We start from the raw sequence: 16,466 nt of genomic DNA on the forward strand, positions 1-16,466 counted from the left end.
AGTTGCAGATGCTGGTTTATAAAATAAAAAGGCACAAATTGCTAGAGTAACTCAAGTGGTTTGAAAACATAGAATAGGGTGATTTCACAAAAGGTCACTGGAGCGTAGCCCCGCACCCACGTGACCGCAAAATTTAACTGGGGTACACGCGTCACTTCCGGTACATGTTAGTGAATGGGAAAACACGCACTTTCACACCCGTTAAAAACATCGAAAATGGCCAGTTTTTTAGCTGCAATTTACTGTGCCAGTCGGGGTGACCGTGAGGCACAGCTACCTAAATTTACAGTCCAAAAGAAAGATAGAAACTAAGGTAAATTCAAGAGGGAGCTGAAGGTGCAAAAACAGCGGAAGTGCTTAGCGGACATTCGCCGTGCAGATATAAAGGTCGAAAATATCGGGAATTATCGCGTTTGCTGCATTTCATCAAAACATCAATAATGCCTTAGTTTTGATGAAATGCAGTGAGCAAACGAGATAATTCCAGATATTTTCGATCTTTATATCTGCACGGCCAACAACTTCCGCTGATATTTTCCCTTCAGCGCTCTCTTGTCTTTACCTTCGTTTTTCTTTATCTTCTGGACTCTAAAGTAAGATAATTGTGTCTCACGGTCACCCCGACTGGCACAGTTATTTACAGCTCAAAAACGGGCCGTTTTCGCGGTTTTTAACAGGTTTGAAAGTGCGCGTTTTCAGCATCAATAACATGTACTGGAAGTGACGTTTGTACCCCAGTTAAAATTTGCGGTCACGTGGGTGAGGATCTATGATCCAGTGACCTTTCGTGAAATCACCCTATAATATTTTATTATTTTTAGTGTGGAGGTGCAAAATGGAAACAGGCCCTTCGGCCCACAAATCTGACCATCGATCATTTATTCACTAATTCTGTGTTACCTAATTTCTCATTCACTCCCTACATATTGGAGGCAACTCTTTTAGAGGCCAGTTTTAATCTAACTGCTTTTATTTATTTGATTGATTTCCATGTTCAAAGTTGGCGCCTTTTTCTTGGCAGAGATTAGGAGGATGGAGCTGGAAGTTAACTGAATAGCCCCACCTATCTGCATTTCACTCAACTTCATAACAGCAGATTCGCAAAGAAATCTGTTTTGATTAACACCTGATGTATGGCCTCAACACAAAACTCTAAGGAAGGGGGTCACAAACCGAAACGTTACTTATTCTGCTTGACCTGCTGAATTACTCCAGCATTTTGTACCTATGTTTGGTGAAAACCAGCATCTGCAGTTCCTTCCTACTTTGCCTCCACAGATGCTGCTAGACCTGCTGATTTCCTCCTACTATTTGGAGATTCCAGCATCTGCAACCTCTTGTGTCTCCTCTGTATTTTTTATTTTTCTCAAGTCATTACATTGTTCAGAAGCCAATCTATAGGGAGGTTTCACGGCAGTCGGGTCACGACCCATGACCCGTGCTGTTGCTACACTACGCCAAGTGGAGTACACGTGATGAACTGCAGATAAGCACTTACCATTGTTTCCAGCATAGCGGGCCCGTTAAAACCCGCCGAAATTGTCAATTTTTGTGCTGTAAATAATTATGGAAATCGGGATAAGCGTGAGAGACATTTAGCCTACTTCAGAATTTCAAAAGTGAGGAGAAATGACGGTAGATAGAAGCAAGAGCTGAAGGGACAACAACAGCCAAAGTGCTTGGCGAACATTGGCCGTTTGCTCACTGCATTTCATCAACTAAGGCATTATTTGTGTTTTTTCTTGATTCCTTTGGCATCTAAAAAGTTTCAGAAGTGATAAATCTGTCTGTAAAATTTTTAAATCGCCCATGGTTCTCAAGTGGGTTTTTACATACAAAAAGAAAACACATCTGAAGCAAAATTTACAGCCAGATTTATCACTTCTGAGACTTATTAGATACCAAAGGAATCAAGAAAAACCGCAAATAATGCCTTACTGTTGATGCAATGCAGTGAGCAAACGTGATAATTCCCAATATTTCCAATTCCGATATCTGCACGGCCAATGTTCGCCAAGCACTTTAGCTGTTGTTGTCCCTTCAGCTCTTGCTTCTCTTTACCTTCATTTCGCTTCACTTTTAGAATTCTGAAGTTGGGTACATGTCTCTCATACTTACCCCAACTTCCACAATTTTTTTCAGCGCAAAAATTCAAAATATTGCCGTTTTCTAACAGGTAGGAAAGTACGCTCCTAGCGTACGTTTCTAGCTTAATAACATATACCGGAAGTTACGGATGTCCTCCAGGTGGATTGAGCGGCTCCGTGCATCAAGCCCTATGACCCAGTGACCTTACGTGCAACCCCCCCTATACCTAACTAAAGCTCTGGTCTTGTGCTCTTCTGGTTTGAGCGGTTTTTCAATTTGTGCAAAAACAGAATGCGATAGCGGTATGATTTTCGTCGGCTCACTCACCGTTCTCCCGTGCTGTGATTGCAACAAGTTTCGTTCCGATCAGTGGTGTGTTGTAAAAGTTAGCGAGGTTTAAAAAACGTGCATGCGCAGATTGATCTCCTCCTGCCATCAGAGCAGCGCGGATTGGTCTCCCCATCACTCCCCGGGACAGTCCGCCCCTTCCTGCACCATCGCGTCTTTACTGGAGCTGAGGGACGCTGTGGGTGGTGGCCGAGGTCTCCAACCAGACACAATTTTTGGAGGGACCGGAAGTGGTGCGGGATGTCGCCAAATGGAAAGCGGTGAATCTGATCCCGGCTGAGGAGAGCGTTCAACGCCCGCTGTGAGTCCCAAACGCACTGCCACGGTAACGTCCCACAGCTCCAGCCCCTTCCCCTCTGGTCCCCCTCGCTGGCTCCTGCCCCCTCCCCCGTGATACCCTGCCCTCTCCACCGTGATACCCTCCTCCCTCCCATGGCTCTTCCCCTGTCTCCTGCCCCCCCCCACCCCCCCCCCCCACACACACACACATACTTGTGTAGAGTAGATCGAAACACCAGCTGGTTGAAGTTGAGAGGGTTAAGGCCCTCTGAGTGTGTTTGCCTCTGACTGAGGCAAAATACGCCAGCTGGGGCGCGTTTAGAGGGTTCAACCACCCATGGGATTCGTGTTGAGGGTCAAATCCCCCGCTGGTTCACATTTAGAGCGTACAAGTGCCCGTTGGGTGCATTTTGAGGTTCACAAGGCCATTGGGTTTGTATTTAGACAGTACCAACTCCTGCCGGGTAATGTTTAGAGGGTGCAAACTTCTGCTGACTTAATGTGGGACGGGCCAAACCTCTCTGAACGCCGTGGGAAACGACCAGAGAGTCCCAGAGATCACTTGACCGAACTGATGCAACACTGGGGTGGTGGAGGGGGAGTGTAAGGAGACCCAGTGGAGAGACTGGGGTGGGGAGGGAGAGAGGGGACGCAGACTCTCATTATACACTGATACACCCCTCACTCTCCCTCCCTCTCTCCCAACCCTCCCTCTATCCCTCCACCCTTTTTCCCTCCCCCTCTCTCTACCCCCTCCTTCCCTATTCACTGTAAAAACTGATACACTCCCTCCCCCGACTCTCTCCCCCCTCTTTCCATCCCTCTCTCTGCCTCCCTCCCTTCCTCATTCCCTCCCTCTCCCTGTCTCCCTCTCTCCTCTACCCATCCCTCTCTCCCACCCTCTCTCCCTCCCTTCTTCCCTCTTCGTAGCTCCCTCCCTCCTGCTCTCTCCCACCCTCTCTCTCCCTCCCGCCCCTCATTTTATATGAAACTTTTGAAATAGAGTTCAGAAGAAAATGAAAGCAGTGTGAAATTTCAGTTGCTAATGCCACTTTTTAAAATCCAGCAGATTTTCATTTGATTCTTTTCCCTATTTAAATTTGGCGCGTTTTTTCTTGGCTGATGTTGTGAGAAACGACGGAATAGCGCCATCTGTCACCATTTACTAAATATAATATCTCAGAACAGCAGATTCTTGAAAGATCCATTTTACTTTTGTCAACTCATTTATGTTGTTTGGAAGCCATGAAATCAGAAGCAGACTTTTCATAAATCATCTTCGATGCGCCAATCAATTGTAATACTGTCAATTTTTAAATCATAGTACAACTATAATTATGGTGATGAAGAGAAACCATTATTTCGGATATTTTTGTGTGGAGTCGCAGGGTCTGCAGAAGGAAACAGGTTTTGTGAGGATCACGAGGTTAATTCCCGGGATGGCGAGACTGTCATATGTTGATAGAATGGAGCGGCTGGGCTTGTAAACTCTGGAATTTAAATGGATGAGAGGAGATCTTATTGAAACATATAAGATTATTCAGGGTTTGGACACGCTAGAGGCAGGAAACGTGTTCCCGATGTTGGGGGAGTCCAGAACCAAGGGCCACAGTTTAAGAATAAGAGGTAAGCCATTTAGAATGGAGATGAGGAAAATCCTTTTCACCCAGAGAGTTATGAATCTGTAGAATTCTCTGCCTCAGAAGGAAGTGGAGGCCAATTCTCTGGATACTTTCGAGAGAGAGTTAGATAGAGCTCTTAAATATAGCAGAGTCAGAGGATATGGGGAGAAGGCTGGAACGAGGTACTGATTGTGAATGGCAGTGCTGGCTCGAAGGGCCGAATTGCCTACTCCTGCACCTATTGTCTATTGTGAGTGAACAAAGGTTTGGCAGATGAAGTATAATTGTGCGGAAGTCTGAGATTAGCCATTTTGGTGGGATGAATGATGAAACGCAAAATATTTTAAAAATAGAGAAAATGCGACCATTTGGAACGTTGCGGTTGCGGTGATTTAGTCCCCCATATCTGCAGCAAAAACACTGCCGGTTCGTTCGGGGAAAATAATCACCATTTCGCAACTTAAAATATGAATTAAATGCATCTTAAGAAACACTTTTATACATAAAAATAAAATACTTTCATTTACCTGTCCCCTACGTAAAGTCCGGCCCCGTTGTCGGCGTTGGCTGTGGTGGATGTTAATATGTGTTTATTGTTGTTTTTTATTGTATTGTATGTATGTATGACTGCAGGCACGAAATTTCGTTCAGACTTTGGTCTGAATGACAATAAAGGAAACCCTGTAACCCTGTAACCCTGAATCATCAATGACTAATAATGAGAGAAAGCACAAACATTTAATGCATTGGTTTTGAGATCACGTAGCTCCATCAATTGCATGTTGTTTTTGCTGTTCATTGGCATTTACAGCAATAGTCCTATATGTCAAAGATAGGCACAATGCTGGGGTAACTCAGCGGGGCATGCAACATCACTGGAGAAAAAGAATAGGTGATGTTTTGGGCAAGACTTTGTCGGAGAAAGAAAAACTTCTTCAAAGTAGGTATACCTTGAGATGTCACAGTGGAACAGATTAAATGGAATAAAATGAACTGCAGATGCTGGCAGCATCTAAGTCCTATATGTTAGCTTCACTAGGTTGCTGCCTCATTTACAGATACAGCAGGTGCTTCTTTTGTCCTGCCCTTTGTACTGAGGACACGCTCCATTGTGTGACACTACAAACACGCAAGATGACTTGGGTGTAGAACAGATCCACCAGCTGACAATAGATGGTCCACGAGGCACAGCCGAAGCAGAAATGTAAACTACCATGATCTGTAACCTCGTGTCTTGGCATATCGCTCACTCAACCAGTGCCATCAAATTGGAGATTAACCCTGATTTATCAAGGCATGCAGAGTGTGCTAAACACCAAGAAACAATATACAATAAGAAACTAATTGACATCACAATCTACAGGCCTGATTAAAAATCTGTGGTTATGTCAGATCTAGTAAATGGTGGTGGAAAATTAAACAATTACCGGAGAACATCCCCAGCCTCGGGGATGGAGTGGCCCAGATGGTGAGCAGTGAAGAGAAAACTGAGCGTTCATGACCCTGTTCACCCACGTGCTAAATAAATGCCTTGTCCTGAGATTCCCACTGTATGTTTCACACACATCGTGTGACATGGACACATATGGAGTGAGACCTTTAATCACAATAGGACGTTGGATATTGCTGTTGAGTTTCCATCTGATTATTATCTATGTTTTGTTTTATTCCAGGATGACTCTTGAGAACATTCGACTGATGGAGACCCCGTATCCGGACCTGGTGCTGGATGCAGGCACTGTAGACTTTGGGGAAACGCATAGGAAGAACATGAAAAATAACTCCTTGAAAAAGGCGCAGTGCAGAAAGATAGTTATATCACTGTGTGCGCTTTTAAATTCTGGTGGTGGAATCGTTCATGCGAAAGTGGGGAACAAGGATTACAACCAGAAAACGGATGCAATTGGATTAGATATAGAACAAAAAGTTTACGATTTGGTAATAGATCCATCATTCGTTGAATTCACGCAGCAAGGTAGCACCATGATGATTTTTGTGCAGTCGTGGTTCAATAGCATTAATGAAGGAAGGAATTTGCCGCGGTTGTGTTCTATAGCAACTAAAGTTTACCGTAGGACAGGCACTCAGTGTATTCAATTAAGACCCCTTCAAGTGGAGGATTTATTTAGAAAAAAATCAACTACATCCCGAAGTAGTGATGAAGAAGATTCAGGTTCTAGTAATGGCCCAGCAGCAAAAAGGCCTTGTTCAATCCCTAACTGTGGGAATACTGAGTCACCTTTTGATATGTTACATCAAAAAGAATTTCAATATGGTGAAGTTTTTCATTTCGGTGAGTCCGCACACATTGAATTTAAAGATTTTTCAGGGGAAAATAACTCAGAAAGGATAAAGGAAGTAATTCCATTAATAATGTCTTCCTTTGCAAATGCAAATGGTGGGTTTATATTCATAGGTGTCACTGATAAGAGGAAAGTTGTTGGATGTAGGCTTGAAGAACCTGATAGTTTTATATCCGACAATATTGGAAAAAAACTCAAGATTGTGCATAATTGTTCCTCTCCAAGGGGCAACATTGAATACAGACTTAATGTTGCCAGTGTTATTAAGGGATCAGAAGTGGTTGGCTCTTTGATAATGTTATATGTGAAGCAGTTCTGCTGTGTAGTGTTTGCTGACAATCCTGACAGCTGGACCGTAGACAATGACCAAGTTAAGAGAATGGAACCTACTAAATGGGCTGAGATGTTGTTGGCTAAAGATCCTGGTAAGTGCCTGTTGTCTAAAATCTTTTGAATTTCATCCCACAAAGTGGAAATATTCTACTGTAATAAGTTAAATTCTCTGGATTGCTGGTGAGATATAATTTTGAACATTTTATCTTTCCTGCAGAACTCTGTATGAATTTTAAGAATGAATTAAGTGTGACTGCATCACCACCAAGGTGTAAGCCTGTGTTTTCAGTTGGAGGTGATAACTCTTTGGACAAGATGGTACAAGAGTTCTATAAAGGTTTGAAGCAACTGTGACATTTTTCATTGTTTCAATTGTGCTTTATTGTCATGTGCAAAACACAGTGAAATTATTTTTGAGTCGCCAGTTTGGCACCATTTCCAAAGTCTTGTCCGCATGCTTGGTCTCTGTCTGGGTTGTTCAGCGAACCGATGTCTCTAACCTAGGCTGGCCACTTTTGTTACCCGGGGGCACCTCCTGCAGCTGACTTTGAAAGCGTGGAAGGTAAGTCCCCGGTCCCTCTCCGACTGGCCCTTGCTCCTCGTGATCGTCATCGCTGGCTCCCTCTTCTTCAGTTCTCTAATCTCTGGAGGATGAGCAGGGCCAGACTCAGCAGCTTCCCCGCTACAGGCTGCGGCCGTTGGGTCTTTCTGTGGGTTCCCAGTTCTGCGGCGGACGAGCCAGGTGTGTTGCCGGGCTCTAGAAAATGCCATAGTCGTGCAACATGGAAACAGACCACTCATCCCACCATGTCCACGCTGACCAGTGGGAACCATTCCATATTAATCACATCTTCCAGTACTTAGCCTGCATGCCAAGGCAATTCAAGTGCTTGTCTAGACAGTTCTTAAATGTTCTCAGTGACCAGTTTCCACTGCTTTCTGAATCTTTTACTTGCCATTCTGATGAAGGAAGCCCCCCCTCTCAGATCCCCTCTTGAGCTCTTGCCCCTTACTGGAAATCTACTTCACTGAGTTTTATCTGCCTCTGAAAACATTTCCCGCTGTCTAACCCTATCTCTACATCTCATAATTTTGTGTCGCTCTTCTGTTTCTTCTTAAACTCCAGGGAAAACAGACCTAGCCTTTCCAGCCTCTTCTCATACTGAAATACTCTAGTCCAGGCAATTTCCTGGTGAAACTCCACTGCATCCTCTCTCACATCCTACCTATAGTGTAATGACATAGCTGCACACACAGTATTTTATGCTGATGTCTGAACAGCATTTTATGAAGTTGGACCATAACCACCCTGCTCTTGTATTCAGTACCATGACTGATGAAGGCCAGTATCCCCATATGCCCTTTTAACCACGTCATTTACCGCAATGTTGCCAACAAGAATGATTGGACTTTTTCATCAAGGAACTTCTGTCCCTCAATATTCCCTGTACCTCAACCACTCATGGTGTATGTCCTAGCCTCATTTGTATTCCAAAAATACATCACCTCACAATTAGGAACAAACTCCACCTGCCCATTTCTCAACCCAATTCACTGACATCAATATCTTCTTCTGGCCCAAGACTATCCTGTACACTATCAACAACTTCACAAATGTTTGTGTCATTTGCAAACTTATTGATCATGCCGCTACATTCACATCCAAATTATTTACATACATCACTGCTAGTCACAGGTATTCAATCACAAAAACAACCCTATACATCACCCTCTGTCTTCTATTCCAAACCATTTGGGATCCAATTTACCAACTTGGCCTGGATCCAATGGGCACTAATCTTTTGGAACAGTCACCCTTGCAGGGTTTTGTGGAATTCCTTACTGAAGTCCATGTAAACCACATCAACGTAGCTTTATCTCTCAATACATGTTAGCTACTCAAAAATTAAATCAGATTGGTTAGACAGGATCTGTCCTTGACAAAGCCATGCTGGTACCTTTGATCAGCCCCTGCCTATCCAGGTGATCAATAATCCTCTCATTTAATGACAATCCATCTTCCCCATCCCTGATATTAGGCTCATGGGTCTATAGTTAACAGACTTTTCCCTGATGCGCTTCTAAACAATAGGAACCACATTTGCCATCCTTCAGCCATGTTGTACCTCACAAAGACAATTTAAATAATCTCATCCAGAGTCCCAGCAATGTCTTGCTTGCTTCCCATTGCAGCTTGAGATGCAGCTCATCTAGTAATTTAAGCCTGCCAAGGCATCAAGTACCTCCTCTTTGTTTGTGGAGGCTTGCACTAGAATTTCTCCTTCCCAATGTCTGAACCATCGAACTACAAAGTCTGCTCTGTGAACACCAACAAAAATAATTCATTTTAATCCTCACCTAGATGTTCTGGCTTCCCAATGGATCCTACTCTTTCCTGGTTATTTTTTGCCGCTGCCATTTGGTGAACCTGTTTGTCTCCCTGATTTTCTTAATTTAGTTTAGACATGCAGAGATACAGTGCGGAAACAGGCCTTTCGGCCCACCGAGTCCGCACCGCCCCCGCCCCCGCACACTAAAACTTTCCTACACACACTCGAGATAAGTTACAATTTTACCAATCCAATTAACCTACAAACCTGTGCATCTTTGGAGTGTGGGAGGAAACCAGAGCTCCCGGAGAAAATCCACGCAGGTCAAGGAGAACGTACAAATATCATACAGACAGCACCCGTTGTCAGAATGAAACCCGGGTCTCTGGCATTGTCAGGCTGCAATCTAGATTTAGATTCAGATTTGCTTTAACCATGTCTGCCGCTGCCATTCCGTGACCCCAATATGCCTTCCTAATTTTCTTATTAATTTTCTCCCAACACTTTTTATATCTTTGATGCATTTCCCTGTGTTTACTTCTCTACATCTGCTATATGCTTCCTTTTTTCTCTTTATCCACCTGGACATCCAAGGTTTCCTGTACCTGTTAGCCTTGCCTTTTATCCAGTAAGGTACATATTGGTCCTGAACTCTCGCTATTTCACTGAATGCTTGCCATTGTGTAGACTTACCCGTAAGTGGATGCTCCCAATGTTACCTTAACCCAGTAAGTTCCTACTGATAATGCAACTAAATAGGCGAGTGAAGGGACAGCATATCTCTTTAGTAATGAGATGTTACTTAATGAGACTAAGAAAGAGAGGTTCAATTGAATAGGAACATGTCCAAACAGAAGATAGACACAAAGTGCTGGAGTAACTCAGCGGGTCAGGCAACATCTGTGGAGAGAAGGAATGGGTCATGTTTCGGGTTGAGAACCTACTTCAGACTGCTGTCCATACGGATAGTGAAAGGTAAACAGAGAGAGGAAAAAATTGAGTTACTTCATGAAAGAAAACACATTTAATATTTGACATTTTTATCAATTGTATTTCACTAGTGTGAAGGAATGATATCACATTAGTTTGTTCATTTTTGGGTCTAAGATTTTTGGTCATTAATAAATATGTTATTACAATGGTACTTATACAATGAAGTAGCTTTCTTGGGCAGGTTTACTGGGCACTCGTGAATGTTCAGGATGGTGATGAAACTTTGGGAGGTTGGCAGTGAGCTGTCTTTTCCATGTAGCAAAACGTGGGCAATTTGCAAAGCTTAAGTTACTTAGTTAGAGCAAGTTCTAATGCTATTTAATATCTTCATCATCAGCTTAATAATGCAGTTTTCACTCTATAATTTTCAGATGACTATAAATCCTTTTGTGGAATCAAAACATTTCCAGAAACAGTCTGTAAGGAACTATTTCGTGGTCATCCAGGTTTGGAAAGCCTGCTCCCTGGAATGAAACCTGGAGGAAGAAAGGGGATTCTGATATTCTCCAGAAGCTGGGCTGTTGATATAAACTTACCAAAGCACAATGGTGCAATATGTGATGCCCTGCTCCTGGCCACGGGTGGAGCTCCACTGCTCTATACTATTGTCAGAGAAGAAGATGAAGCAATAACTGAGTATTCACGAAACACAGCCATGTCCATCAAACAAAAGCTGGTGAATGTGGGTGGATATGCAGGAAAACTCTGTGTCATTCCTAAAATCCTTCACTATGTAGACCCTGAAATGGCTAAACATGGTAATGCAAGCAGTCAGCAGCAGACTGAACAAGTGTTACAAGTTCAGTACCCACCAAGTTATGAAGACTTAACAAAAGATGACATCACAAAATTGCTGAAAGCAGTCACCATTGTCCTACTACATTTCACGTCTGTCCTAAGTGATAAGATTGGCAGTGAATTTCTCAATCTACTATCATTCCAGCAATTTCAGATCCTTCATTCAAAACACGACATTGAGAACTGTAAAAAACTGTTTATACATGGTCTTCCTGGAACTGGGAAAACAGTTATGGCTGAACATCTCGTCAGAAGAATTATCAACACCTTCCACTGTACAAGAGATGAAGTTCTTTACATTTGTGAAAATAGGCCGTTGCAGATATTTATGAGGTAATATCTGCATTTCTACCATTGCAAGTTCTAGTATTTATTTGGAGTATAGAGTGGAGTTCTGGTCGCCCCATTAACGAAAATATGTGGAGGCTTGGAGAGGGTGCTAATCTGAGGAAAGACACCCAATCTGAGGAAAGACATACTTGGCATAGAGGGACTACAGAGAAGGTTCACCAGACTGATTCCTGGGATGGCAGGACTTTCATATGAAGAAAGACTGGATAGACTCGGCTTGTACTCGCTAGAATTTAGAAGACTGAGGGGGGATCTTATAGAAACTTACAAAATTCTTAAGGGGTTGGACAGGATAGATGCAGGAAGATTATTCCCGATGTTGGGGAAGTCCAGAACAAGGGGGTCACAGTTTAAGGATAAGGGGGAAGTCGTTTAGGACCGAGATGAGAAAATCATTTTTTATACAGAGAGTGGTGAATCTGTGGAATTCTCTGCCACAGAAGGTAGTTGAGGCCAGTTCATTGGCTATATTTAAGAGGGAGTTAGATGTTGACCTTGTGGCTAAAGGGATCAGGGGGTATGGAGAGAAGGCAGGTACAGGATACTGAGGGATGATCAGCCATGATCATATTGAATGGCGGTGCAGGCTCGAAGGGCCGAATGGCCTACTCCACCTATTTTCTATGTGCAGAGGAGGTTTACCAGAATGGGGCGCCTGGATTAGAGGGTTTCAGCTATTGGCAAAGGTTGGATAGACTTGGATTGGTTTCTCAGGAAAGTCAGAGGTTGAGGGGAGACATGATAGAAATATGTAAAATTATGAGAGGTATAGATACGGTAGACAGTGTGAACCTTTTCCCCAGGTGGAAATGCCCAACATTACAGGGTGCAGCTATAAGGTGAAAGATTAATGGAGATGTGCGGGGCAAGTATTTTTTACATAGAAAATGATTACGGACTGAACACATTGCCAGGAGTGGTGGTGGAGGCACCTACAATGGTGGGGTTTAAGATCCTTTTAGATAGGCACATGGAAGTGAAGGGAACAGAGCACTTTCTATGGATCATGTGTAGGCAGATGAGATCTTGGCATCACGTTTGGCACAAGTATTGCTGGCTGAAGGGCCTATTGATGTGCTGTACTATTCTGTCAGAGTTCTCCATCTACAAAATAGACCGTTGTCTTTGATAGCCATGGAGCTGTACAGCACGGGAACAGGCCCTTCAGTACATGTACATGTTGACCAAGTTACCATTCCGGCCTGGTCCCATTTGGCCCAGAACTCTCTAAACACTTCCTACCCATGTATCTGTCAAAATGTTTTTTTGAAAGTTGGAAGTGTACCTGCTTCGAAAGAGTCCCCTGGCAGCCCATTCCAGATATAGACCACCTTCTGAGTAAAAAAGGTTGTCCCTAAGGTTCCTCTTAAATCTTTCTCCTCTCCTCTAGTTTTAGAATCCTATCCCCTGGGAAAAAGAGTGAGTGCTTCCTTTATCCATGCCCTTCATTATATTGTACACCTCAACATGTTCGCTCCTCAGCCTCCTATGCATCAAAGAAAAAGTCTCAGCCTATCTAACCTTCCCTGTAATTCAAGCCCAGGTAACATCTTGGTGAATCTCTTCTGTACTTTTTCCAACTTGAAGACATTGTTCCGATAGCTGGATGACTGGATCAACACACAACCCAAGTGTAGCTTCACCAATAACTTGTACACTACATCATTTTGTACTGCTATTTCTTTTGTATTTCTGTACTCAATGACCTTCCCAATGGAGGCAAGCATGCTAAAGGCTTTCTTCACCACCCTGTCCATTTTGTTTAATCCTTTACTTCTGGATGTCCAAATAAACTATAAAATGTAGTCCAACAGAACCTGACAACTAATTTGTACAGAACAAGGATCAGGAAGCAGTAATGCGATGACGATCAGTTAGTCCATTTGTGGCGGACAAATGTTGGCCAGGACTCCAGAGAGAACTCCCTTGTCCTTTGAGTTTGCCTCATGACACATGGGCCCTGGCTTCACATCTCATCCAAAGGATGTTGCAACTGCTTTGGAGTATCACTAGACATTGTTGTTCAGGTTTCTGGAGTTGAATCGACAAACTGAGATGAGACAAAGTCACAGCTGGCAAGCTTTCCATTGCAGTCCTGCTAGAACATCTGCACGTGTTAAACTATGTGTCCAAATGCATGAAGACTTTCACCATTTATTGCTTCTGAAATTGTATTTATGACGCAGATCATGTTTTTTTAATAAAATTTTATTGAATTTTTAATAATATTTTATTGCATTTTGATTTTAGCCAAAGATTGGATTGTATGTGTGTTACAAGGACAACGTTTATGAAAGATGAGTTTCCAAATGTGAAACATATCGTCGCTGATGAGGCTCAAAACTTCCGTAATGAATATGGTGCCTGGTATAATAAGGCTCACGCTCTCAGAACAAACAAAGAAACGCATCCTAATGGACCAGGAGTCTTCTGGATTTTCATGGATCATTTCCAAACTTCCCACATTTTTCTGACTGGATTACCCACAATTGATGATCAGGATCCGAAAGAGGAGTTGACTATAGTGGTTCGGAATGCAAAGAAAATACACAATGTTGTCCTTGAACATGTCAATAAGACTTTAAAATCTTGGATAGAAGGATCTAGATTTCTGAAAAGGTTAGCTCAAAGTAATAATAATAATGGATGGGATTTATATAGCGCCTTTCTAATACTCAAGGCGCTTGTACCATATGCAATCACTCATTTGTATTGTATTGTATTGTATTGTATTCAAATTTATTGTAATTGTCTCAGTTAGAGACAACGAAATGAATTTCCCTTACAGGCAGTATCATAAAAATAAAAAGAAATAAATAATAATAAATAATAAAACATATTAAAAATAAAATAGAATTTTAAAAAAAGCACAAACACTGAAAGTCCACGACACAACATGACACAGTGGCACCAAGGTGAGGAAGGCACCATAGTCCAGCCAGCCTCCCCTCCGTTCTTCCCAGATGTTCACTCGTGGTCGAGGCCTTCCTAGCACCCGCAGTCGCCGCCCCGGGTGGCCCGATGTCCAGGCCCTCACGCCGGGCCAGTGGAACGCCAACGCCGATCCCCGACGGTGAACATCCTCCTCCTCAGCAGCCCGGACCTCCTGATCAGCCGCCTCCCGCAGCCGGAGTCCGCAGCTCCCGTGTCCGCAGGCCGAGCCGGGCAGAGTCGCAGGACCCCGCGCTGTCCATCAGCGCCGCCCGCGTTGGGAGCTCCGGAAACCGCAGCTCCATGATGTCGGAGCCGCAGGTCCAGCACTCTGGGCTCCAGACGGCGATCCCCGGTAAGGCATCGCCAGCCCCGCGATGTATCAGCGCTGTCCCGCCGCTGCTGGAGCTCTGGTCGATCCCAGCAGGAAAGGCCACGCCAATCCAGTAGGTAGGCCGCTGGGGGGGGGGGGGCGAGGACGCGACTCGAATAATAGTCGCGTCCTCACCAGGAAGCGGCTGAAGGACGGTATCCCCCGCACCGTTTGCAGGGAAGACTGAAATAATTACTGAAATGACTCAAATGGAGATTGTCAAGTACATAGCAAAGCAAATACAATACTACATTCTGGAAGGCTATGCACCTGAAGATATAGCCATCCTGTGTAGTACTAACATAGAATGTGAAAGGTACCTTCGTTCACTACAGGCAAAGCTTAAAACACATTTTGTAAATGCAGAGAAAATACAGAAAAATGTTATTGTCCTAGATAGTTTGCGCCGATTTTCAGGCCTTGAGAGGACAATTGTATTTGCCATCAACCCTGTACCTCATCCATCACAGAGCGAACTAACTTCTAACTTTGTGGTCTGTGCGGCTTCGCGAGCAAGGACAAAACTTCATATGTTTTATGAAGATTCCTCTCTTGGCTATGCATAATAATTAAATCTGAAGTTGCTTCAAACTCTGCATTTAAAGGGGTGGGATAATTATTGATGATACAACAAGGGGGGGGGGGGGGTAGTACAGGGTGGGTGTTGCTTCAAAGAGTGCAGTTTCTAACTGAATGCAAAAGTTTTGACTTTTTTAAGTAGGTGATAAGAGCTGCTTTTTGGTATTTTAATTAAAGGAGGATCAAATTAATAAACAGCTGCACTTGAACGGAGTGTAGATTAGGACAGTGCTAAGTCCCTGAATGAGAAGGCAGTGCTGTACTCTGACATTTATAGTTTAAACTGGAAAACAAATGTTTCTTAGAATTAATAGACAATGTATTTACATTGTGGGGGATGGCTGAAACCTACAGTTTCTGCAGCATGTGGTTATTCAGGACACCACAGGTCCTGGGGACAATGTCTGCATAAAGTGCTTTCAGCTGCATGAACTTGACCTCAGGATTCTGAAGCTTGAGAAATAGCTGAAGTTGCTGCAGGGTCAGGGATACCGGGGGTTTTCTCTGTTGTATACTCCAGTAACTGGCTATCTCGTAGCCTCCGCATTTGAAAGACAGGAAACTTGGGAATTTTGAGGGTGTGTATTTTTCTTAATCCAGTGGTGAATGACAATTGCTTGAAAGAGGTAGGCAGGAACATACAGTAGAACCGTTGATAGAGGACTTCCCGCAGAGATACAGAGAAGGGTAGAAATGTAATGGCCGTGGAGGATAGCATCGTCAGAGGTTCAGAGCAGTTTTCTCTAACTATCTGTGTATTTCATGCCTGACGGGATGCCTCCCTGGTGACAGGACACACTGAATGGTAGGGCTCTGGGTGGTGTTGTAGAGCAGAGGGATTTAGGAGTGGAGGTGCATAGCTCCCTGAAGGTGGAATCGCAGGTAGATCGGGTAGCTTTTGGCACATTGGCCTTCATCAGTAAAATAGATTATTACTATCTATCCCTCTCATAATTTTGCATATCTATGTCATATCATTCCCATTAACCTTCCCCAGTCTAGAGAAGCAACCCCATCATACCCTATCCTATATAATTGAACTGCTGAAATTAAGATAACATCCAGGTAAATCTCTTCCGCACCTTCTCCAGCGCACTCAATTTGAACTACAGTGTGTTGACCAGAACTGAATTCACTA

At 43.5% G+C, this 16,466-nt stretch overlaps 1 protein-coding gene across 1 annotated transcript; it reads left to right on the forward strand.

Moving 5' to 3' along the window:
• Window positions 1–6,011: 6,011 nt before the first annotated feature.
• On the forward strand, window positions 6,012–15,332 carry LOC116989159 (schlafen family member 13-like). Its single transcript, XM_033046385.1, has 5 exons — window positions 6,012–7,065; window positions 7,191–7,310; window positions 10,668–11,427; window positions 13,696–14,075; window positions 14,927–15,332. Exons 1-5 carry the CDS (start codon window positions 6,012–6,014, stop codon window positions 15,313–15,315), a joined length of 2,703 nt encoding a protein of 900 aa, XP_032902276.1. The 3' UTR covers window positions 15,316–15,332.
• The last annotated feature ends 1,134 nt before the right edge of the window (window positions 15,333–16,466 follow it).

This window comes from Amblyraja radiata, chromosome 28, assembly GCF_010909765.2.
Source record: "Amblyraja radiata isolate CabotCenter1 chromosome 28, sAmbRad1.1.pri, whole genome shotgun sequence".
Classification (NCBI taxonomy): domain Eukaryota; kingdom Metazoa; phylum Chordata; class Chondrichthyes; order Rajiformes; family Rajidae; genus Amblyraja; species Amblyraja radiata.